Source organism: Akebia trifoliata, chromosome 6 (genome assembly GCF_017979445.1).
Source record: "Akebia trifoliata isolate Shusen 1 chromosome 6, ASM1797944v1, whole genome shotgun sequence".
In the NCBI taxonomy this organism is placed as follows: Eukaryota; Viridiplantae; Streptophyta; class Magnoliopsida; order Ranunculales; family Lardizabalaceae; genus Akebia; species Akebia trifoliata.
The window spans coordinates 13,495,310-13,520,272 of NC_141380.1; the positions used below are offsets into that span (position 1 = coordinate 13,495,310).

Sequence of the window (24,963 nt, forward strand, 5' to 3'; positions counted from 1 at the left end):
CTTCTAACCCCATCAAAAACAGTTTACAAAAAATGGACGGTCCACGATTTTTCAGCTGGTAAACATGGGTTAGAAGTTTTGGAATGGGCTGATTTTTGGTGAGGATAATCTACTCACCGTAGAGATCATCCTCACCAAAAATCAGCCCATTCCAAAACCTCTAACCCATGTTTTGAAAAACGTTTTGCCAAAAAGTTTGCTAAAAAGTTTGCCCTTGAACGCTACCCATATATATATATATATATATATATATATATAATAATTTTCTTTTTCAAGTTCTGTTTTAGTTAAACTTGATTTGAAATTATCAATTTGACTGTGTTTTCACGTAAATGATATAGTAAAATATCAGTAGGACCAAGAATGTCTCCTAGTCTGATTTGAGAAGCACATGAGAATTTCCCACAAGAATTGAATGAATAGGAACTGAAATGTCTGCTAGCTAGTCCTTATAAGAAGGAACAAAAGAAATTCCCATCAGACTTTGATTGAGCAACAACAAAGTTTCCAAAGATTTGGAATCTAAGAATAAACAAATCTTGGTACTCCATTCCACAGTCCTCATTCTTTTAGGCCCTCCAACTTAAATATTTTTTTCTTTTTCTTTTTTCTACCAAGCAAATGAAATGTATTAAAGGAAACGAAGGATAGTATACAACAAACAATGGGGGCAGGCACACCCCCAACTTGAAGGTTCAAAGGCTAGGGAGCCCCAAACAGTAAGTCCCAAAAAGGCATTACTCACCATCTGCTGCCTGTGAGAAACATTTTCCTCACTTTTAAGATTTTAAGCTTTACTAAGAGTCGTTTTGCTCAAATGGATTACCACATTAGCAATCCAACACCACAGCCCTCTACATTTCATTGAAAAACTAAGATTGCCAAAACCAGAAACCAGAATCCACAAATGCAAAATGATGGAGTTGATGAGTTAGTTGTTTATTATAGACCATTTACAATTTATCAAAGTGGGGAGGTTAATGTAAATAATCATAAAATACCAATTTGATACAACTATCACATTCATAGTTTTCCTATCTGAAATGTCAAAGAAACTCACCAAAAAAAAACAACTGAAAAAAATGTCCCCAACAAATTGAGGAAACTATTTTGTTTTTCGTTTGTTTTTGCATCTGCAAGTTGAAATACAGCAGTTACAGTCTAATTTCTCAGCCAAACCATACTTGTAAGATATATAAAACTAAGCCCAGCAGTCTCATGGTGCTCATGTAACACCATAATCTGAAGAAAATAGTACTCTTCATGCTAAACTCTTTGAGTTTCCCCATCAGTGCATCCAAGTGTAAAAGACGCTCCGCAGCAAGCATAATAAAATTAAACAGAACTGATCACTCTCCCAAATACATATAAACCAAAGCAGTCCTGGCAACCAAAAAAAAGTAATAAAATGACTGATAAAAGGAAGCATGTGTTTTTATAATTAGAGGCAAGTCTACAAGAGTTGCATTTCTGTAATAAGGTCATTATAATCGAAGCCTAATCCCCAAAGATTTGTAGTTGGTTTGTTTCTGTAATAGGAAACTATTTAACACAAAATTTGTGAATGTATAAGCATCCCTCTCTACCAAATGAACAGACCATAAGGTACTTCTATTGGCCAAGGCAATTAATTTGGTGAATGTTTTCACCTTGACATGCTTTGTCCAGCATTAGCTCTCAAAATAATTAAAGACTTCCGGCTTCAGTGAAAGGCCCTTTCCCTCAAGGGCTTATGCCTGATTTCCAACACATGTTGAGAAAGCTTACAGTTTTGGGAAGCTGCATTCCTTTTAACTAAAATGTACACCTTATGGCATTGCTCTCACTATGAATCAGAGGGCTTCTACATGCGCACCTAAAGCTCAAGAAGCTCCTTGTAAAGCTTAGAGCTTAAAATGGGTCGGGTTTGGGCTGATATGAGTATATCCGTATCGAAATTTTTATGTGGATTCAGCTCCGAATCTGACTCAGATCCTATTACCTAAAACCATATCTGAACCATTTTGCTCTAACTAAACTCGTACCCGGATCCGACCCGACTGAATTAATTGATTCAGGTCGGATAATTTTAAACCATTCAACTCTCCTCCCCCTTAGACGTACCAGGTTATTTTAAGAAAAATCCTTAAGGTTGGCCAAAATGAGGCTTGAATTCAAGACATCTCCTTTTTGGAGGGAGACCATAGCCACTGCACCCAACACTTGTTTGTTGAATAAAGGTATCTTGAAAAATATAATTTTCAAAGTAATGTATCATTCAGATCTAGGCGGATATAGGGATGGATCCATACCTGACCCGTATCCGACTGTGGTCAAGGAACATCAACTCATATCCGACCAATTTTTTTATTCAGATATACTCAATGGTACCAAACCCACTAAATTCTTATTTGGATCACTAAGATTTTGGATAAAATCCGATCCATTTTATGCCTAGTAAGGCTGCATGGTCTCTGATAGCTGTTGAACCCTTGACATAAAACAAGTTAACAAATACCCTTTGTTCACCAAAAGTTATTAGTCTGAGGGTTAAACGAGTTTCGATCACAATCTATGTAGTCGATATTGAGTGGAAATGTTGAAGTCAATGATGAGTTTGTGTTAGATACAAAAGTCAGCATGGCCTTATGTAAGTTTTGATGATGATAGAATAATATTCAAGAATTTGAAATAAGGGAAATCAAAAGGAGAAGTGATCTTAGTGTCAGTTTGCAAGTTGGCTAAATTAGGGAGGAAAGACCACTTCAAAATAATTTGTCCTATCTGACATCCTGCTTGTACATAAGAAGAGGTTGGGGTGTTGCATAATGTTCTTAAGTGTAAGCCAATTGCTGTTGTAATAAAGAGAATGTGACCTTGATTTCCTATCAACCTTCTATCTAATTAGGAAAGTGATTATGATATGCTTTGCAGGATATTCAACTGCAGCTTAATTTTTCTTGGCAGCCAGTTGCTGATTTATAATTGCACTTCAAATCCAACTATAAGTTAGAAGGTGCACTTGCATTATAAATTTGATTTTATGAACTAAAAGAAAAAAAGACTAAGTCCCATGTCTTTGGTTATTGAAAGTATGCTCATATCTGTTTTTACCATCTTCATCAGCATTCTTTTGAGTCTTCCTATCACTCTGTTAGAATCTTCAACTTGAATTGTTTTTCTAAACATTGTTGTAATTGGTCTTCGTTGAATATGCCCAAATCAACTCAATCGACTTTCTCTTGTTTGATTGCCAATTGGAGCTACACCTACATCTTCTTAAATGTTTTCGTGTATATTTTTATCTTTCCTAACCCTTTTCACTCGTCCATTTCAACATCCTCATCTTCACGACGTTCAAGATTAACTTAATGCTTCTTGATCACCTAACAATCAGCTCCAAAAAGCCTAGCTGGTCTTATTGTCGTTTTATAAACTTTACTTTTAAATTTTGATTGGTATGTGTTTGCTACAGAGCACTCAGAAGCACACCTCCACCTTGACCACCACGCTATAATTCTATGGGCAGCATCTTCCTCCTCAATCTCTCGATCCTCATGTGTAATAGACCCGAGGCCGAGATAACAAAAGTCGTTGTTCCGAGGTATTTCTAGCCCATTTGGACATACCTCCCCCTAGGTGTTAGTACTAAATTTGCATTTAACACACTTCGTCTTGGTTCTACTTAAAGCCCTCGAACTCCAATACCTCCCTCCATAATTTTAGTGTTGTATTGACCCTTCCCCAGTCTCATCAACCAATAGTACATCCCAAATAATAAACACAGAGATATATGCGCTTGAATATGAGATGTTACGTCATAAATAACTAGAGCAATCAACTATGAACTCAAAACGATCCCTAATGTAAACCAATTGTATCTAGAAACCCATTCATCTTGAATCCATTTGCTCTCACACTAGTCATAGCCTTCTCATGTATGTCCTTAAGTATGCCAATGTATTCACCATTAAAGGACGAACACCAACCCCATTATGAACAACAAATAATATAGTAAACAAAAAGTTGATATCCCAATTTATATTTAAAGGTACCACATAGGTGAAGTGGTAAAATCTCTTGGCTCTCTGTATGGTAATACCACGATATTAGGATCAAAGCCCCACCTTCACATTTACACCTATAAAAAAACTCAATTTATTTCATTAGACAATTTAGAAAGCGAAATTAATGTTACCAATAGTTGAGGAGCACTCCAACTTGAAGTTTTATCCTAGGCCATTGCCCTCCGGCAAGAAACACAATGTGCAAAAGATAAATTAATATACTTATTAAAAAAAAGGATAAATTAGATCCACCACAACATTCATTCAGTTTGCTCAAACTAAATGAACCAATGATTTAAAGAAGAGAGGGGCAGAAGGGAAGGGGATTTTTTAAATGAGGAAATGCAATTGACATATGTCAATTTCATATGCTAACTAGAAATTGCTTTCAACAAAATCAAATTACAAAAATTTCATTCATTCTACCAATCAGAAAAAAAGATATTGGACTACTAACAAGAAGAAAAAGTGGAAATGCTTATAGAAGGATTCCACATGGTGACCAAACTCATGCACACAACTAAGGTAAAAGCATCAATCAACTCCAACAATATTGAGACAGCTTGTACCTTATACATTTGAAGGTCACAAAGAAAAGGGGATTGATGGCGACGTCAGAGCATCACCCTTTAGGTATTATCAGAAGACGAGGAAATCACCAATCTCCTTGTGGATCAATGATGTATCGTCAGAGCACTAAGCGGGGATTGACCCCCTTAGGGCCTAAGTAGGACTTGAGAAGGGCTTAAGCAACACAAAAATTAATGTTTCAATTTTTCATATGTAATAAAGGTCATGCAAATATATATATAGGGTCGGGTTCCTACGACCCTTATTATGACTCACATTGCGACACGTGTTTTGTCTTATATGGGAAAAAATGTTTGGAATGGGCTGATTTTTTGTGAGGATGATCTCTATGGTGAGGAGATCATCCTTGCCAAAAATCAGCTCATTATGAAACTTCTAGCCCCATGTTTACAAGTTGAAATAAGACAAAAACGGTGTCGCAATGTGAGTCGTAATAATGGTCGTAGGAACGTGACCCATCTCTCTCTCTCTCTCTCGCTCTCTCTCTCTCTCGCTCTCTCTCTCTCTCTCTCTCTCCTCTCTCTCTATATATATATAATATATATATATATATATATATATATATATATATATAAATTTGTCATTACAAACTACTAAGAAAGCTGGTAAGTCAACACAACTAACAAGTGAAAAAAATAAAAATAATGTAACCACAACTATTGAAATAATTTTATCCCCCTCTCAAAATTTTATTATTATAATGAGAGAAGCTTGAATGGGTGTTTGTTTGACACCAAAAATGCCCCCACGTTTACATTAAATATTATTATTATCAAGGTCAACTTCATCAAAATGAATAAAATTACAATCCCATGACCCTATAACAACATTAGTTAGTTTTTAGTTTTCTAAAATTGTAGAAATATCCTTTTATTATGTTATCTTAAAAATAGCGTTAGTTAATATTTTAAATTACAGAAAGACCTTTAAAATATATTAAATGATAAAATATGAAAAATATAAGATTATCTATTTAAATTTTTAAGTATTTTTAATCATGCATAAATCCTAACTTTTACAATACATGTGTGTTTGCACATGCCACCTACTAGTTAATATTAGACACACCCTAAGATTAAAAATTGATTAAATGCCCTTTAGAACACAATTTATACACAAATATTGCATAAAAGAATTGTTTTAACCTTACTTTTTGAAATGCCGCTTAGAGCAAGTAAGGCCTAACCGCTTGGATAGTTTAGAAGGCCAAAACGGGACCTAGGCACGACTTTTGATAACAGAGGCTTGAAAATCCCATGTGCAAAATCTATTGAAGACTCCATATTGAAAAGTGCAAGTAGACTACATTTGAATCAAGGAGGATCAGTTGAATGAGTAGTGGACAACACAAAGCCATAATGCCATAATGCCAGAATGCTTAGGAGCTGGTGTGTTGGACAGCAAGGAAGAAGGTGTAGGGAGGGGTGATCCTTATCTAATTCACATCCGTATATACCTTCTAAAATCCCTCCAAATCTTGACATAAACCTGTAAAAATAAATTACAGCCACCTTAAATACCATATTTCCTTCATAACTTCCTAATATTGTTGGATTGATACCGTTTGTTAGTTGGAAGTTCTAACTTCCATAAGACCTTTTAGTTTAATATTTTAGATCTAGCCTAGGGGACTAAAACATTACTTCAAATTATTTGGTAGTTATTTATTAGAGAATTTTTATTTCTTATGGTAGAATCTAGTAGTTTATGATATATATTTTTTTAATAATTCTATCGTAATCTCATAACCAAAATCCTAGTTAGTTTCATGGTCTTACATCAAGGGTCTGCTTCATGCACAACATGCTAAGCTACAATTCAAAATGTCAACACTTTGGCTCTATTTATGCCAAGACAAACCAGGCACATATTAGTGCTCTAAAACAAGAAATTCATGCTATGCCTTGCCATGCAAATCAAACTGGTTATGCAGATTCCACCACTGAAAGCTTGTATTGTCTACATCTGATCTCTTTGTTCTATGGAAAATAATGCAGTGAATTGACCGAGATGAGAAAAAAATTGAATACCTTTGGCACTTATCACCAAAATATGAGAGATGAACTTTTTACAGGTACCAAAATATGAGATATTAGAAATGATATCCTACATTGGTTGGCCTAGCCAAAGTTATCTCTTACTCTAAAAAATAACAATTTTGCAGACCCCTTGAGGATCATGTTGTTATTGTCATGATTAGCTTCAGTATCAGAAGTGATTTCTCTCTATAACAACTTGTTTCCTTTATTGTCTCCAGAGAAATAGTTTACAATAATCTTGTTCCCAAATCAATCCCAGTTGACTCTAGGTTAGATACGGATTCATCCCTATATCCATCTAGATCCGAATGATATATTACATTGAAAATTATTATTTTTATATTTTTCAAGATATATTTCTTTAACAAATAAGTGTTGGGCCCAGTGGCTAAGGTCTCCCTCCAAAAAGGGAGTGGTCTTGAGTTCAAACCTCCTTTTGGCCACCCTTGGGGATTTTCTTTGGAATAACCAGGTACGTGTAGTGGAAGGGGAGTTGATGGTTTGAAATTATTCGACCAACCCGAATCAATTAATTCAGTCAGTTCGGATCCAAATACAGATTTAGTAAAAGCAAAATGGTTCGGATATGGTTTAGGTAATAGAATCCGAGTCGAATTCGATCTTGGATCTAGATCCGAATAAAATTTTGGATATGGTCATACTCATATCCAGCCCAAACTCAATCCATTTTAAGCCCTAGATCCAAATCCTCAAAAAAAAAAAATCAACCTTCTTTCAATAATCTTGTTCCCAGATCAATCCAAATCAGGCAACAGTGGACTAGGTTACAAGACGTAAAGCGATATACAATTGTTCCAACCTACCTCCATAAGAATCCCATCAAAACTATTGAAACCAATACTACAAGTGTGATTGTTTTCCTATTTAGACCTTTGTGGCCAACCAATGCTTTTGTAGTTGCAGCATGCGAAATTTTCAGATGACAAACACTAAAACCCTATTTAGTTAAAATACATTTACTTCCCCCACAAGTGTAGGAGCCAAATGGATTGTTATATGAACCCGTAGTAATAAAGAATTTTTTATTAATTAACGGCAACCAAAAACTTAAAAAAGAAAATAATATCAATGGAAAAGAATGACAATGATGCAAGATGATGATGTCTAACTTAAAGTGATGAGTCTGAGGCCAAGATTAAACCAAATAAAAGATTAAACATAAATTTTAGCTCATGCACCACGTATGATAAAGAAATTCTAAATTTCTAAATTTCTAATAAGTAATTGAAATCCAAATCCCAAAAGCAATGACAATCCCACAAAGAACATCCTTTGAGAACGAAGGGATGCCAATGGAAGATTGAACTTCCGCTAGCTTAGAGGCTTCAATCCAATACTCAATTAAGGGTCTATTGAACTCTCAAGGATTTCAAGAATGATTTAAGGCCTAACTATTATAAGCTAAAGGAATTTGATATGTGCTGAAATTCCACTATAAGTTCAATGCCAATCAATAAGATCTAGCCACCTAAATTAAAATGCAAACATAAGATTGAGAGAACCAAGTTGGGAACGAAGATTTAGGATTGAATTTTGGTTTGGGGGTTGTAAGATTAGGCTTTAGGAAAAAGTTTGGTATGATTGCGAGGCTAGGATTCGATTGATTAGGTGATTGAAGGGATAAGTTAAGTACGGATGGAATACTAGGGTTTAGAAAGAGGTGGTGCTAGGTAGAATGAGTTGCAAGGTTGTCTGGGTTGTACGGGATAGTAGGGGGTTTCAGTTGGGTTTCAATGAGTTTGAAGGCAATTACAACAATGATTTTTAATAGTTCTAGGGGTTTGAGGCAAAAGGGATCCTTTATCACATTTTCTTTTCGTGATAGTAGCGAAAGCATTAGAGAGGCTAGTAAAGAGAGCAAAAAATATTGGCGAGTTGTCTAGGTTTCAAGTGAAGAGTAGGGGTGAGCAAGTTTCATTATTACAGTCTGCGGATGATACTTTGATTTTCCTTGAGGTGTCCATAGATCAGGTAAGGTTCTTGAGAGGTATTCTTTGTTGCTTCCAAGCAATTTCTGGTCTGAGTATAAATCTAGGTAAAATCAAGTTATTCGAGGTAGGGCATGTGCCGGAGATTCGTACGTGGGCCATAATGTTTGGTTGTGCTCAAGTGTGTTTTCCTTCTATGTATCTAGGTTTGCCTATAGGGGCTGGTTCAAGGTGCAAGGAAACTTGGAACCGATAGTAGAAAAGATAGGAAAGGAGTTAAGCACATGGAAAGCAAGATATCTATCAAAAGGAGGGAAAGTCGCATTAATCAAAGCACCCTCATGAGCATACCAATTTATCAACTCTCCTTGTTCTTAATTCCAAAAAGTGTGGAAGCAAGGTTGGAAAAGAGGGTTAGAGATTTTTGTGGAATGATAAAGATTGTAAAAGAAAATTTCATTTGGTTGAGTGGAAGGTGATTTGTTCCATGAAGAAAAATGTGGGGTTAGGCATCAATGGTTTTAAGATGTCAAATGTGACACTTATAGGGAAATGGTTATGGAGGCTTGGAGAAGAAAGGTAAAGCTTGTGGAGAAAGATTATTAAGGCAAAATATGGGGTGAAATTACATGGTTGGGAGAGCAAAGAAGTGAAACACACATACGAGTGTAGTTTGTGGAGGGGTATTAAGAATGTGAATGCAAAGTTTAAGGAGTTGGTGGCCTTTAATTGTGTAAGTGGGAAGAGAATCTGTTTCTAAGAGGATAGGTGGTGTAGTAGTTTTCCATTATCCATGCAATTCCTGAGGCTTTATGCAGTATCCTTGAAAAAGGAAAAGTCAATTGCTGACTTTATGAATAACTCGAGTATTGAGATTTCTTAGGATCTCAACTTTAAAAGGGGCTTTAATGATTAGGAGATTCGAGAATTGGTAGAGTTGACTTCCATGCTTGAGCAAACTTTCGTAGAGCGGTCGGGAATTGATAAGAGGGTGTGGAGGTACACCAAAGACAAAAATTCTCGGTAAGCTCATTTCATGACTCTTTGGCAATACAGGGCTTAACTTCATTTCTAGTGAGTCCCATTTGGGGCCACAAAATACCATCGAAAGTGTCTTTCTTTATTTGGCTAACAGCCTCTGTTAAAATCCTTACTTTTGATAATCTTATGATTAGGGGCTTTGTTGGTCCAAACTTCTGTTTTATGTGTAACGGGAGTGGGGAATCGGTTTCTCATTTATTAATTCATTGTCCTTTAGTGTACGAACTTTTGGTCCATTTTTGGGTCTATTTGATTGTCTTGGGTGTTTCTAATGTCGGTCTTGTTACTTTTTCAAGAGTGTTGGGTGCCTTGGTGAGAGAGAAATCGAAGAGTGTTTAACAAGACTGATTCGGAGTTTCAAGATTTAATTTTGGAAATCTTAGGCTTTATTTTCTTTTGGAACAATTTGGATGCCGACTTCAAATGGGTATTCTTTGAAGATTTTGTATTTAGATGAGATTCTTTATGCTCGAACTAGTATTGTAGGTCTTTGTATTTTGTTTTTCTTGTATTTGCTTCTTATAATGTGGCAGGTTATCTCAACCAGTCAGTTTATTTTAATATATTTGATTTACCTATCAAAAAAATAAAATTACAGCAGTGTTTTGGGGTGGGAATTAGTTGAGTTGGGCTGGGACTGTGGTAAAATGAGAACATAACAGAGCTTTTGGGAGGGTTCAGTTGGGCTGGACAGCAATGGGGTTGAGTACAGTAGTTGAACAATAGCAGGGGTGGTTTATCCAAGGTTTAGGAAGGTAGAGTAAGATCTAACATAGGCTTAAACAGAGTTATGGGGATGTTCAGGAGTGCGATTAGGGCTGGAACAATTGTCGCAGGTTTTATGATGGTTGGGGTGGGGTTCGATTAGCGTTAGGAGGTGACACAAAGGTGCTGCTGTCCAGATGTTAATGGCAGAAAGGTAGGAGGGCAATCAAGGGTTTTGGAACTATGGTTCGATTAAACAAAACAGAAAATAAAGAGAAGAAGGAGACGAGATGTAGAAGAGATACGTGATCTCTTACGTTGGAATCACACCGAAGGTCGTTGATCGAGTTGTTGATTTCACATCAAGGCAATCATGGCTTCACAACATGAGAGTTCTCTGAGTGAAACCCATAAATGTTTATTCCTCAAAAGTTCATAATAATCAAAATCTAGAGTGTCTTTACAACTATTTATAGAAGACTCAAAACCCTAATGTAATTTTAGTCATTCAATTAATAACAAGATCTAATGTCTGAGAATACAACTTAAATATAACACATGCGAAAAATACCATCTATATCCCAAATCCGTAACTTTATCTCCCTTGAATTTTCAGCCATGAAAACTCACTATGAAGACATGATAAAATTACCAAATTCCCTCCAAACATATATACTTTTTTATCAACCCCTCCAAACATAAATACTATGACCATGGATTAAGAAAACATAAAAATAAGTCAAATATTAACCCTAATCACAAAACAAAGGCCCTACTAAAAATAAAAGTAACTAAAACAAAAATCTAACTAATGGCTCAATGGAAAGGCTCGTGATCTCAGATACCCTCATCAAACAAACTATTACAAGTCAGGAACCTCACCTCAAATAATCACAAAAATGGTGGCTTAGGCTAATAGTAGCCAAGTTCAATTCAGCACTTATGTGTCAATTTGGTTAAATTCAGATAAATAAGAAAAATAATTGGGAAAAAATGTGGCTCAAAAGAAAAAAAAAAAGTTGTGGATTACTGATGAGGAAATCTACGATCATGAACATTTCCATTGATCCATCAGTTAAATTTTATATTTTATTTTACTTTATGCTTAGCAAGATTTTTTTAGTGATTATTGTTAGTATTTAGACTTATTTTTATGTTCTCCTAATGTATGATCATAATATAGATATGTGGAGGAAACTTGGTAATTTATCATGTCTATCTACTAAGTTTTCATGGGTTGAAATTCAAAGGAGATAAAGTTATAAGATAGAGAAATAAATGGCATTTTTGGTTTGGTTATATTAAAATTTATCCTCAATTATTAGATCTTGTTATATTAATTGAATGACTGAGATTAGATTAGGGTTGACTTTTGAGTTGTATAAATAGTTGTAAAGACCTTATTCTAGATTTTTTATTATTATGAGCTTTTGAATTAAAGTTTACAGGTTTCTCTAAGAGAACTCTCCATGGTGTGAATCCATGCTTCCTTGGTGTGATTCCAAGTAAAGGGCTATCTCAATTTGTCCTATCTCTTCTTCTTCATCTACTCTTCTTTCCTTCTTCACTTATTTTTCTGTTTACTCGTCAAATACTTACTAAAACCTTTGACTAAATCCATCCTAAACCTTTATAGAGCCTGCTGAAATTTTCCAAAACCTTACCCTCATCTCACACCTTAATGCCCCCATCAAACCGAGCCCAATTGAACTAGTACAACGGCCCTATTGTTACACCTCATTTTAAACCCTTACTGTTGAAGAAATTTAAGTTATTTTTTTTTTATAAGTAGATCAATTGTATTAATAAGAAGAGACCGGTTGAGAAAACCAGCCACAATACATCAAGATACAGTCACCACAAAATGCAAATTTACACAACTAATTATCGCACAAAGAATCCCAACTAAATACAAAATCATCAAAGAACACTCCTTTGAAATCCGGCTCAAATTTACACCTAAAGAACATGCAACTTAGCACCTCCATAATGATGTCATGAAACTCCAAAGCCTTCTCATTGAAAAGAGTGTTGATAATATGATGGACTTGACGCACGCTGACATGGAAGCACATAACTAATTAAAAAAATAAAAAAGAGAAAAAGAGTTTCTCTTTGAAAAAAAGAAACTTTCAAATCTGATCACCTTGTGACATTCAAAATCATGATCCGATGAAATGGGGTTGTACGGATGAAATTATATAAAGTTTAAAAAAAACAGTTATTTTTCACCGTTGAATTTTAGTTTTAAATGTGGGTGCTCGATAGCCGTTCGATTTATACACCATGGATCAAGCTCGACAAACAATTGTTTTTAATTTTGTTTTTTTTTTTAATATGAATATTTTCATGAAATCTAGATGTCTGTGTTGTTAGATTGTCAATGTGATAATCAATGTGGGCCCAACTATCCATTTTAAGATTTGAAATCTAAAAAAATGAATATGTGGGTAGAGAACAAGCAAAAGAGAGTAACTCTCTTTTTTGTAATAAGTTATGTGCTTCCACGTCAGCGTGCGTCCACCAAAAGCCCGTCATATTATCAACACTCCATTGAAAACTCTTCGATTTCTTTCTCACCAAATTACCCAGCACATGACAAAAGGGGTAATGGACCATAGGTATCTCTTCTTACCCGTGAACACATTACGGTTCCAAAGTTGGAATAGTGACAAGACCGAAGAAGGAAACACTCAAGGGCAATTGAAAAGATACAAGAAATGAAACCAAATTCTACACAAAAGGACAATGGATTAAAATATGAGATATCAATGACAATTCCCTACTTCAAATACACATAAAGCAAACATTCAGCCAGGAAAAAAAAACCTTAATCATAAGGTTACCATAAGAAAGGATTTTACCAGATGCCGCCAACCAAATGAAAAAAGATACTTTTGAGGGAATTTTGTAACCCCAAATAGGAACCACTGGGAAAGATGATAGTCCTAGATGTGACAGTGCCTCCCAAAATAAGCTAATCAAAAAGACTTTGTCCTTTGTATAAGTCCATACCCTCTTATCATGCCCCGATCTCTCAAATAAGGACTAACCTTGCTTGAAGGTCAACTCTACAAACTCCTAAATCTCTCAATCATTAAAATCCCTTCTAGAACCAAGATCCCATGCAAGCTCAATACCAGATTTGTCAAAATGTCAGCAATTGAATTTTCCTTTTTCAAAGAAAGCGCATAAACCTTGGGAATTGTATGGATAGTAGAGAACTACAACACCACCTATCCTCCCAAAATCATATTCTCTCCCCACTACCCCATTCAAAATCCACCAACTCTTTGAACCTTTAGCTCACACTCATAATACCCCTCCATAAACTACAACCATAACGTATCTTAATTTCCTCACTCTCCCAACTGTGTAACTTCTCCCCATACTTCCCTTTAATAACCATCCTCCACAAACTTGACCTTTCCTCTCCAAACCTCCGTAACCGTTTCCTAGGAGTGCCACATTCGACATTTTGAATCCATTTATGCCTAAACCTCCATTTTTTTAGAACAAATCATCTTCCATTTTACCAAATGAAACTCTTTTTCCCTTCTTATCATTCCACAAAAAATCCCTAATCAATCACTCCAATCTTACTTCCACACTTTTTGGTAGGACCTTCTATGAAAATCCACCCAAAGGAGTTCAAAGGAAGAGGTTCATCCGTTCGATTTACCCGTAGTGGGAATAAACATATTTGGTAAACCAATATACTGGACAAGGTACTTTTGATCAATGTGACTTTTCCCCTTTGGAATGATACCTCAGTTTCCACGAGCTCAGCCTCTTACCCACCTTCTGCACTATAGGTTCCCAAACTTCTTTACTTCTAGAACAGGCCCCCAATGACAACCCTAGATACAATGATGGAAAGATCCCTTGAGAACAACCAAACATTGCAGCTCACCTTCAAATTTTCAACACTTCCCCTACATCGAAGAGCTTTGTTTTTCCTAAATTCATTTTTAACCCCAAAATTGCCTGGAAACAACAAAAACTTCATCTCAAGAATCTAACCTAATCTAGTTAAACATCAAAGAAGATCAGAGTATTGTCCGCAAACTACAATAATGAAACTTGCTCTCCCCCGTACTCCACTTGAAAACCCGACAACTCACCGATATTGCTTGCTCTCTTAACCAATCTCCCTAAAGCTCTTGCCACCAACACGAAAAGAAAAGGTGACAATAAATCCTCCAGCCTCAACACCCTAGAACTTTTAAAATGACCCGTTGGGCTTCCATTGATAAGAATCAAAAAAGAAGGGGAGGGCACACATAACATTATCCAATCAATCCATCTTTCCTCCAAAAGCCATCCGACCCAAGACATACCTTAAAAAATCCCAATTGACATGATCATATGCTTTTTATAAATCTAGCTTGCACACTAGGCTTAGTTTCCCCTCCTTTATTCTTGAGTCTATGCATTCGTTTGCGATAAGGACACCATCCAAGATCTGCCTTTCTTTCACAAATTCCCCTTGTTTTGGTACAATTACACCCGACAAGACTTCCTTCAGTCTTGTGGCTAATATCTTGGAAATAATTTTATAAGTTGACAACACCAAACTTATCGGCTTAAAATCCGCCACATCCAACGCTCCTGAGTGCTTTGGGATAAACGTCACAAAGGAATTGTTTAACTCACAATCTAGAAAATTCCTCTTGAAAGTCCTCCACTTTCAAAAGACCCTCACAAATTATACTCCAACACTTTCTTAAAAAACACCATTGTGAAACCATCTGGACCTGGTGTTTTTTCCCCATTCATTTCTAACACCGTTTCCAAACCTTATCTTGCACAATTTTCCTTTCACGTCTCATCCTCTAATCTAAGAATATAGTATCAAGGCCGACACACGTCTTTCTTTGTACAAATCCTTATAAAACCCCACTCCTTTTGACCTCGTTATTCCTCCCCTTCTATGTTCTCATCATTGCCTATCACTCTTCTAATAAAATTTGCCATATTCCTCACAATAGACACCTTGTGGAAGAATTTTGTGTTATTGTCCACTTCTTTAAGCCATTTTATTCTTGATTTTTATTTCCAACAAACTTCTTCCATCAAAGCAACCTTATGAAAATCCACCCTACAATTTGTTCTCCTCACATTTTCCTCCACATCAAGATTTTGGCACTCTTCTTTATTATCAATAACACAATCTCCTCAAAAATCTCTTTTTGCTTCACCTCCATTGATGAGGACATCACAGGCATACCCTTCAAAGTATTCCAAAGGAGAAAAAAACAATTAGATTTATTATGGATGAATGGAGTGTGGACGTGAAGTTTATGGACAAGCACCGTTGAAATCTTATTGGGTCATCATATTTCATGTTTTTATTTAGTTTATGTTTATGAGTCTATTTTAATGTTTAGGAAGAGTATTTGAAGTTATTTTCATGTTTTTATTAGCCTATGGTGTTAGTATTTGTGTTTAGGGGCAATTTGATCACTTTATATTGATTTTTTAATGAGTTTTCATAGGCTGAAAGTTCAAGAAAAATAAAGTTACGGGACTGGGACATAGATGGTATTTCTGCTTTTGTTTTATTTAAGTTGTTTTAAGTTTATTTAGAACCATTGGATCTCCTTATTTTAGTTGGATGGTTGAGATTAAATTTAGGGTTTAGAGAACATTATAAATAATTGCTTCTTGCTGTAATTTTTTTCAATGATGAATAAAATTGAGATTGAAGTTATGATATTTCCCTTAATGACGTGGTGAGTCCATTTTAGAGTTAATCCAAGGTAACTTTGTTTTCTTTATCGATTTCTCAATCAAGTTGGGTATTTTTTTTTTTTTTATTAACATCTTCTTTCTCAGTATCTCTATTAAATTTCTATTTTGAACCTCTAAAACATCCATAAACCCTACCAAATTCACTCTATAAACCAAAACCCCATCGAAATTCTCTTTTATGTTGAACCCTAACCTTAATACCCATAAAAATCCGACCTAACCCTTATCTTCTCGGACCACATCATTCCTTAGCACCCAAAACCCTAATCACTTTCCGTTTTTTTTAGCCTACAATTTCTCCAAACGTTGTTAACTTGCTGCCCCTATAAATTAGCACCACTTATTTCACTATTTTTGCATTAAAATTAAGCCTAGAAATATGTTTTGAATATCTAACTGAAACCCTATGCTAGTAGAAGACTTGTCTTCCATTGGAACCTATTGTTGAATAGCCTATTACTGTGGGATTGAGATGAACCTTAGGGCTATTTTGATTATCGCTTGGATTCTCTTAAATATTCATGAATATATGAGCTAATGATTTATATTTGCATTGCTTATGTTTATTCAGTCTGATCTCAGATTTATCATCTTAAGACAATATTCACAGTCCTACATCATCCAGTCTCCCAAATTCCTCTACATTCCATACATTGATCTTTTCTTTGAGAGCTTTGAGTTTCTTCCTAAAAATAAATCATAGGTTACCCATGAACACAAATTCTTTCCACCACTCATCCACCTTCTGATAGAAATCATCCTTAAGAAGCCACATGCTCTCAAATTTAAATAGTCTTGGTCTATTCCTACTCACCCATGCTTCCAACACAATAGGGGTATGATATGAGCAAGGATTAGGAACACGGAATTGTGATAAAATACTAAAAGGATTTACCCAACCATTCAACACCAAAAATCTATCAAGTCTCAACATTTTAAGATTCCCTTTATTATTAGACCAAGTAAACGACCTCCCTTCAAAAGGCAAATCTTCCAAAGAAATCTATTCACAAACTCCCAAAGTCCGTTATACCCTTTGAAATCCAAGCTCCTCCCAATTTTTCATGAGCAAACCTTACAACATTAAAATCCCCACCTAAATACCATGGCTTATCCCAATACCCAAACACGTCACTCAACTCTTCCCAAAATTATTGTCGTTCACAAGTCTTTGTTGAACCATACAATCCTACGAACACCCAACTAAAACCACTATCCACATTCTTACACATAATTGAAACAGAAAATGCCCCTAACAACTTATCCTCCACCTTCAATTTATTCTTCTGCCACATAATAATTATACCACCCGAAGCACCCAACGATGGTAAACAACACCACCCAATACATCCTCCCCAAGGATCCTTTATTATTACCTCATTGCACACATGTAGCTTTGCCTCTTGCAACACCACCATGTCTGGCTTGTTCAACAAAATATATGCCTTTTGGTTTACCTACTACTTTGATAACTCAATCCAGATTAACCTCATCCTAACCCTCATCTTCACTAACAAACAGGGGCCTTGCAACTATACTCTCCCATTTTCCCTTTGCTTTTTCAATAAATTCGACAATACTACATGGCCCAACTGACTATTGTTTGGTCTGATAAGGAATACCAATTCCTCTTCCCCAAAGTTCACCTTCAAAATTAATGACGTAAGATCCTATCTTCAGGGGCACAAATTCCACACTTCATTGATACATTTGTTACTTGTAGCACCAACCACTCTAGCATCCCCCTCTCCAGTTCCAAACTCCACATCTCATATTCCAGTTTTGATGCTTCCTTAGACTTTAATTGAGCTTCTACGATTTGTAGTTGCCCACAACCATTACTCCCAATAGTCTCAGAGCTAACTTGCTAAACTACCCTAATATTTTCTTCTGAGATAGTCTCTGTCAAAATAAAATGATTGGGCTCCTCAGATGCTTCAGAACTAACCTCCTCCCTAAGCCACATTTTGTTTTGAATATCCTCAGAGTCTGTTGAAAGGGTATGGACTTCCGAAATTGCAAAACCTCTCCAGCAAATATACAAGCCAAAAGAAGACTACATCCAACAAATTCTAATGAAAGGTAAAAACACATAACTAAAGGAAAATGAGACTAACCAATAGGGAGGATATTTGATCAAATGGATAGAAGGTAAATCTTGGCATAGGGGGGGACTATACCTTTAACCGGAAAGCGAAAATACTCAGGGGCCTTTACCCCCAAAACAAACATACTAGAATTGTAATGTTTTATAAAAAAATAAAAAATAAAAAAAAATGTTGACTAAGTCAACTAAAGTTGACTCAAGTCAAGTCAACTATGGTTGACTCAAGTCAAGTCAAGTCAATTATTGTTGACTAGTCAAACAACTTTGACTAAGTCAAATTGACTAAGATATTTTTAAGAAATTCTAAAAGAATTAGAATTTTGTAATATCTAGATATTTAAAATATCTAGATATTTTTTTAAAAAATATCAAATAAAGATATTAGCTGATTTTTTAGTTGTTTCATTTTCTTTACACAAAGAAAGAAGAGAAAAGAAAGAAAGAAAGAAGAGAAAGAAAGAAGAGAAAGAAAAGAAGGAAAGGAAAAGAAATAAGGTAGGCCCTTGCAACAATTTATAATAGTTTTAGTAAAAATATATATGTATAATGCTGATTTTATAGTTGTAAAAAAATTGGATTTGTTTTATTTTTAAAAATAATTTTGATTTAGAAATTTTAAAGTTAAAATTGTTTTGTAAATTTTTTTAACAACATGCATATTATTTATACATATTTATATTAGTGTTTTTATGATTTTAAAGCATGCTAGTATTTGGTATTTTGTTTAAAAGGAATTCTTACATGTTTGTAATTGATTTATATATGTTTTATACGTAAATATACATGCTAAAAACAAAATACAGCAACTATGAAAGTTGCTGTTATTTTTGTATTAAATTGACACCATGATTGTTGGATAGAATATATAAAAAAAATGGTTGCTTTATACGTACGTTATACGTGTTTATACGTACGTTATACGTGTTTATACGTATTAAATATAAAATACAGCAACTATAAAAGTTGTTGTTTTTATATAATATATTACTATGTTTACTTTAGTTTCATGCTAAAAAAATATTTGTTAATTTATACGTATTTTATAAGTACTTAATACGTATTTTATACGTATTTTGTACTTGTCAAAAAGAAAATACAGCAACTATATAAGTTGCTGTTTTTTTTACACAATACATATTTTGTTCACATTTTTATAACATACATGATTTTTGAATAAGTTAAACTGGTGGACAGTTTACTTTAATCATTTTAGTGATGGATTTCCAAGAAATGTTTCTAATTAAAAATTGGGTAGAAAAGTAATTTATTAAAATAAATATGAGAACGATTTCTCAATTGAATGTCGTGCTTTTAAAATATCCAGTTAGTGAGATGCTTCGGCGTATGCCGTATAAGACACGAAAATGAGAGAAAATATGAAGTGATGCTTCAGTCATAGACTGTGTAAGACACGAATGAGTGAAATGCTTCGACTAAGGGTCGTGTAAGACACGAAAGAAAGAAAAAGAAAAGAGAGATAAGACTGTACATTTAAGAGTGGACTGGGTATTTAAAACACGTGTATGTTTTATTTTTCATTACGTTTTGAAAAGAAAATAAATACTTATATGTAGTATTTTAGTGATTTATTAAAGAGATTGTGAAAACCTATAAAGAATAACATGTTGTGATATTTCCGGAATGACGTGTTATTCTAGGATAACAGTTGCGTTGTTTGAGTTCTTATGTATTATGGGATGCATAAGAACACAACATCACAACAGGAATCCGGGAGTTTCTTTTCTATCTTTAATAGAGAACAAGATGTAGATAGTTGTATGATTGATAGAGAATATCGAGGATCACATGCACGCCAGATTGGCATAGATGAAGATGGCTAGTTAATGATCATTAATAGTCTAGAGTAGTCAAGAAAGAATGACCTACTTGATTTGGCCCGTTTCTTAAGGCCTTGGTCAACGGCCAACCTGAGCCGGAAAACAGTTACCCAAATTATGGTAGAGGCTGGCCATAGAATCAGGAACTAACGGTGGGGTTCCACACTGGTGAAGTATTGGAATAATCGTATTTTGACTGAGATGTTCACATCAGTCGTGACCCTCAACTCTCTATTATAGTACTCTATTATTTGATGTTATATTATGAACAATTGTTTTCTTCAGATTTTTTAAGTGTTTTAATTTCCTACTAAGTTTTATGACATCGGTGTTCAATTATTTTTAATTGTGTTGAATATCAAATATGCATGATTTATGAATTCTTAGAATGTTTAAACTGCATATAGGATGTTGTTATTTAGAATTGTAAGATTCCCCTATTGGGTAACTCCCCTGTTACTCACCCCTACGACATCACAAATTTCAGGCGCACCTGGTTTAGGTGATCCTTCCGAGGAGACTCAGTGCCAGGGCCTTATAGATGATCAGTCCAAGCTTCCAGGAGTGGAGCATGGGTATTACTAGTAATAAGTCTTAAACTAGAGTTAGGTTTAAGTCTTTAGCTATCGTTTTTGGTTATGTAATTATGAACACCATAGTATGACATTACTGTTTTATGTACATATGTCAAGTGTTTCTGATGTTTGAGGATACGTGTTTGTTCTGTTGAGCAATGATCAGGTATGACATATAGTTATATATATTGTCATTTAAGTTTATGTATTGATTATCATGACATGGGTTTTATATCATGCCTCGGAATTCAACTTGGGAATCATGGGGATTCGGGTTGAGTTTTTGGGGCGTGACAAGAATTTTGGCTAAAAAGGCACAATGAGTTCTTCACTTACAGTGCAGATGCTAATCTAACGCTCACCACTGCTATTGGAACCAGAAGCATGTCCCTTTTTCTCTTAATCTAGCACCTCAATCTTCTTAAAGTAATCCTCTACTAACCCCTTTCTGTTTCAGACTCAAAATAGGATCACCATCTTCTCTTTCCTCCACACTTGCACCCCATAGCATTAACCTCTCCCTAACTCCATGTTTCCCCCTTTTACATTTCATTCTTTCCTGATTTATCTTCACACTCCACTTTGTTACAAACAACTTGAACATCGTTACCCAATCCATTTGACATAATAGCCTTATCCAACCCACCTCAAGAAAGCCCAGCCCCCCAGTATTACTATTTCTCCTAACCCAATGTTTTTTTATTTTACCCAAGCCCACATACGGCCTACGCCTCACTTTGTCCAACTTTGTAGCCCTCTCAGCCCATCTCCTACAATTTAAAGCCCAATCCGTAGCCCATTCTCTAGTTTCTTGAACTTCAACCCATGTACTTTCGTGGCCCATGGATTTCTTTTCCTCTGGACCCCCCACCCCTCGCAAAACTTGTTTGCTTGAAAATGGTATTGGTATTTGATGTATGTAGACCATTGTTTTCCTGATCCCAATTAGTTTCCTGAGTAGAGAATTCTACACTATTCTTCAATGTAACCTTTTTTCTTATCCACGTGTCAGAATTTTACCGCCCCAGCTCTTTCATTTGAAATTTGAAACTAACAGGCCCTTCAATCTATTGTTTAAACCTCGGTTACCACTAGATTTTAATAGCCCTAGACCTGAATTACTACATCCAGGCCTCATCTTCTCCCTCGATCCAACTCTTAGCCCAGCCTTTGCTTTCTCATCCCACCAATATTTTGTCTAAGAGAGTAAGCTTCCTTTTGGGTCATCCACCTCGCCTTCGACCCACTTTTCCGATCGTCTATACTTATCATCCTCACAATCACCTTATAAAAGAATTTCCCACACTGAATTTGAATCGATCGGGGTATTGAAGCTCCGCATGCTGCCATCTTAATCGATGCCACATGAAGAATGTCCAAATTTCATGTTGCTTCATCAACTTCCAGAAGACCTCCCAAAGTGTTACCAATCTCTTCCAATGATTTGAAGTCCCAGAGGAACATAAGTGACCCACATAATTAGACCCATGTTTCTCTGTCAAACCACAAGTCCGGTACATTATTGCACTTCTCCCACCAATTACCTAGTGAAATAATGATGGATTTGAGAGATCTTAAAAAAAATTGCATAAATTTGATTCCACCAAGAATACTCCTTTTTTTAAGTTCAATTGTACCCTATAGCAGTCAAACCTCTCCATCCCTTTTAACAACGCTACCAACCCTACTATTAACCTTAAAACTTTGCTGCCCAAACTGCAGCCCCCATATAAACGTAACCTAAAAACCCTTCACATTAGGCCTATTACACATTTTTTTAGGATATATAATGCTGAATTTGTTTTGGAATGTTCATATCATATCCTAATTAGAGACTTTACCTTTTGACTTTAATCAATAGCTAGTTGACATTGTTGAATCCTTCACAATAGGCAATTAAAACCTTTTGGGCCAAATTGAAGTCCTAAGTAAAGCGAACTTTCAATCTTCCATTGGCATCCCTTCGTTTTAACACTCAAGGGATTTTTCTTTGTAGGATAATAATTTCTTTTAGGATTTGGTTTTCAATTGCCTATCGAACTTCCTTATCACATGTGGTTGCATGAGCTAAAATTTATATTTGAAATATTTATTTGATTTAATCTTGGTCTCAAACTCATCATTTTAAGTTAGGCATCACCTTCCTGCATCAATTATAAAAATGATGTTTTGGGGTTTCTCCACAAAAACCCATCATCTTCAATTTCCCTAAAAATCCTATCTTGTTCCTTAATCAGCCAGTCCCTTATTCAGTGGAAAATTTTGGAGAATTTTGTGCTTGTGCTCAGAGTGACCCTAAATTAAAGATGTCAGACCAATTTTTACTTGTAAATAGTCAAAGTAACCCTAATTGCTAAAAGAAAGATACAATCCCCATGTCTCTCACAAAATAGCTAAAAGATCACAATTGTTTGCAGCAACCCCTCGTAATCATAATCGTAATCAAAGGATAACATACCTACAAATTGGAAAAAAGGAAGGAAATTCATTGTCAGATTGGCAGAACACATACTGAATCATTGCTGCTGCTGCTGCTGCTGTTGGGGTGGTGGTGGCATACCAGGACGCGGAGGACCATACACCGGAATAGACCCACCTGGCGGAGGCGGCATCCCAGGCCGAGGAGGTGGTGGACCAGGCATCCCCGGTCGAGGAGGAGGAGGTGGTCCTCTCATCATTTGTGGTGGTGGTGGACCCATAGGCCGTTGCCCGAACTGCGGTGGAGGACCCGGATATGAAGGAGGTGCTCCACCCGGCCGCTGTAAACCAAACTGACCCGGCATTGGCGGTGGTGGACCCCGCCCCATTGGCTGCTGCTGCTGTCCAGGAAACCCAGGAAACTGCCCGGGAGGCCGAACAATCGGTGCGGGCGGATATGACATTGGAGGAGCAGAGAGCTGTGGAGGACGAGATATCTGCGGCTGCATCATCCCTGGTGCAGGTCCACCAACACCACGAACAGGTCCAGCAAGACCAGGTTGAGCTTGAACAAGTGGTGCTGTAGGGATTCCACGTCCGGCGGCACGACCAACGCCTGGACCAGCCATTGCGGCTGCGCCAACAGCTTTAGCCCTGGATTCTTCAGGTGGAGGAGGACCTTCGACAGTCATGGAGACTACTTCTTCGCCACGGAGAAGAACGAGACCTAGGGTTCTTCGATCTTCGCGTTCTTCGTTCTTCTTGCCTTTTGTGGGTGGAAGTTTGCGAAACTCTTCGCAATCGCCTAAGACCAGGTTCATGTGGCGATCGAAAGCCATGAATTTACCAACTAGTTGACGACCGTCTTGGATCGTGACTCGCATCCTGTAGTTGATGTATTGAAGCATCTTTGAGCTTTTCGACATCGACATCTTCGATGAAAATGATCGATGGAGTTGCAGAAATTAGGGTTTGGTTTCAGAGTGAGAAAGAGAGGGAGAGAGATCTAGGGTTTTGAGTTGGCCGCTTGTGGGTTTTGGCGGGGGAGTTTGATAATTAAACATGCTCCTTCATATTTTCATTAATATTAGAGATACCCCTTGTATTTTTAAATTGAGGATATGCCCTTTGACTTGTTTCTTCTTTGCGAGATTAGGCTTGATGACTTAAATGTCCTCAACTGAAATTCTAGTTGATTTTTCCCTAATCCCAACTTTCAAGAATTTTGGAGGAACCTTCGTAGTAACATGACATGTGGTTTCTTGTATTTATTTCACACACCTACTTTTTAATTAATATTTGGGGTACCTCTTTGGAGAATGACATGTAATTTCAAGGAAATTTTTGAAGTGGGATGGGTGCTTCAAAGCTTTTTTCGATCCTCTCATCTTCAACTTTATTTTTGCTGGAACCTCGATAACAAAATAGGATTTTTGGAAAAGTTAAATATTGATGAAATTTTGAATAGAAATTTTTTTAAGACATAAAAAAACTATGGACCTTAAAGTTCAAAAGTTTGTAACTGAAAGATTTTACCTTCATATTGTATCTTAGGATTTCATCTTTTACAATATATTGGAGAAAATTGATTGCAGATGAAGTTGAATAAGTTAAAAATAATTTATGCTAGAGGTCAACAACTTGAAGACAACATATTCTTAGGAAAAAATGTAAAGAATTTTAATTTAAGATTAAAAATAAAGAAATTTAGGTCATTCTTAATTCGTCTCTCAGACAAAACCTTAGGTCAAGAAGGCCTGTCATCAGTTTGAAAACATGGATATATCCCTAATATTTGATTACAATTTCAAAGGAGACGTTTAAATCACCAATTTTGGCAGGTAGGAAGTGATTTGTTCCCTTCCCCAACCCCAACCCCCACCCTCAACCCCCCCCCCCC

The 24,963-nt window shown here is 35.9% G+C and overlaps 1 protein-coding gene across 2 annotated transcripts; it reads right to left on the minus strand.

Moving 5' to 3' along the window:
* Nucleotides 1-837: 837 nt before the first annotated feature.
* LOC147400278 (uncharacterized) lies at nt 838-24,104 on the minus strand. Of its 2 annotated transcripts, none has more exons than XM_086445904.1 (2): nt 23,158-24,104; nt 838-854 (listed from the first exon to the last, which is right to left on the minus strand). In XM_086445904.1, exon 1 carries the CDS (start codon nt 23,993-23,995, stop codon nt 23,162-23,164), a length of 834 nt encoding a protein of 277 aa, XP_086302030.1. In that variant the 5' UTR covers nt 23,996-24,104; the 3' UTR covers nt 838-854; nt 23,158-23,161. The 2 variants fall into 2 exon arrangements, with proteins under 2 accessions (XP_086302030.1, XP_086302029.1); XM_086445903.1 differs by lacking the exon at nt 838-854 and adding an exon at nt 916-1,383 and having other exon boundaries at nt 23,158-24,103.
* Nucleotides 24,105-24,963: the final 859 nt, after the last annotated feature.

What these genes read in the sequence shown, in the direction of transcription:
- LOC147400278 (XM_086445904.1), bottom strand. Translation starts at nt 23,995, where the DNA reads ATGTCGATGTCGAAAAGCTCAAAGATGCTTCAATACATCAACTACAGG.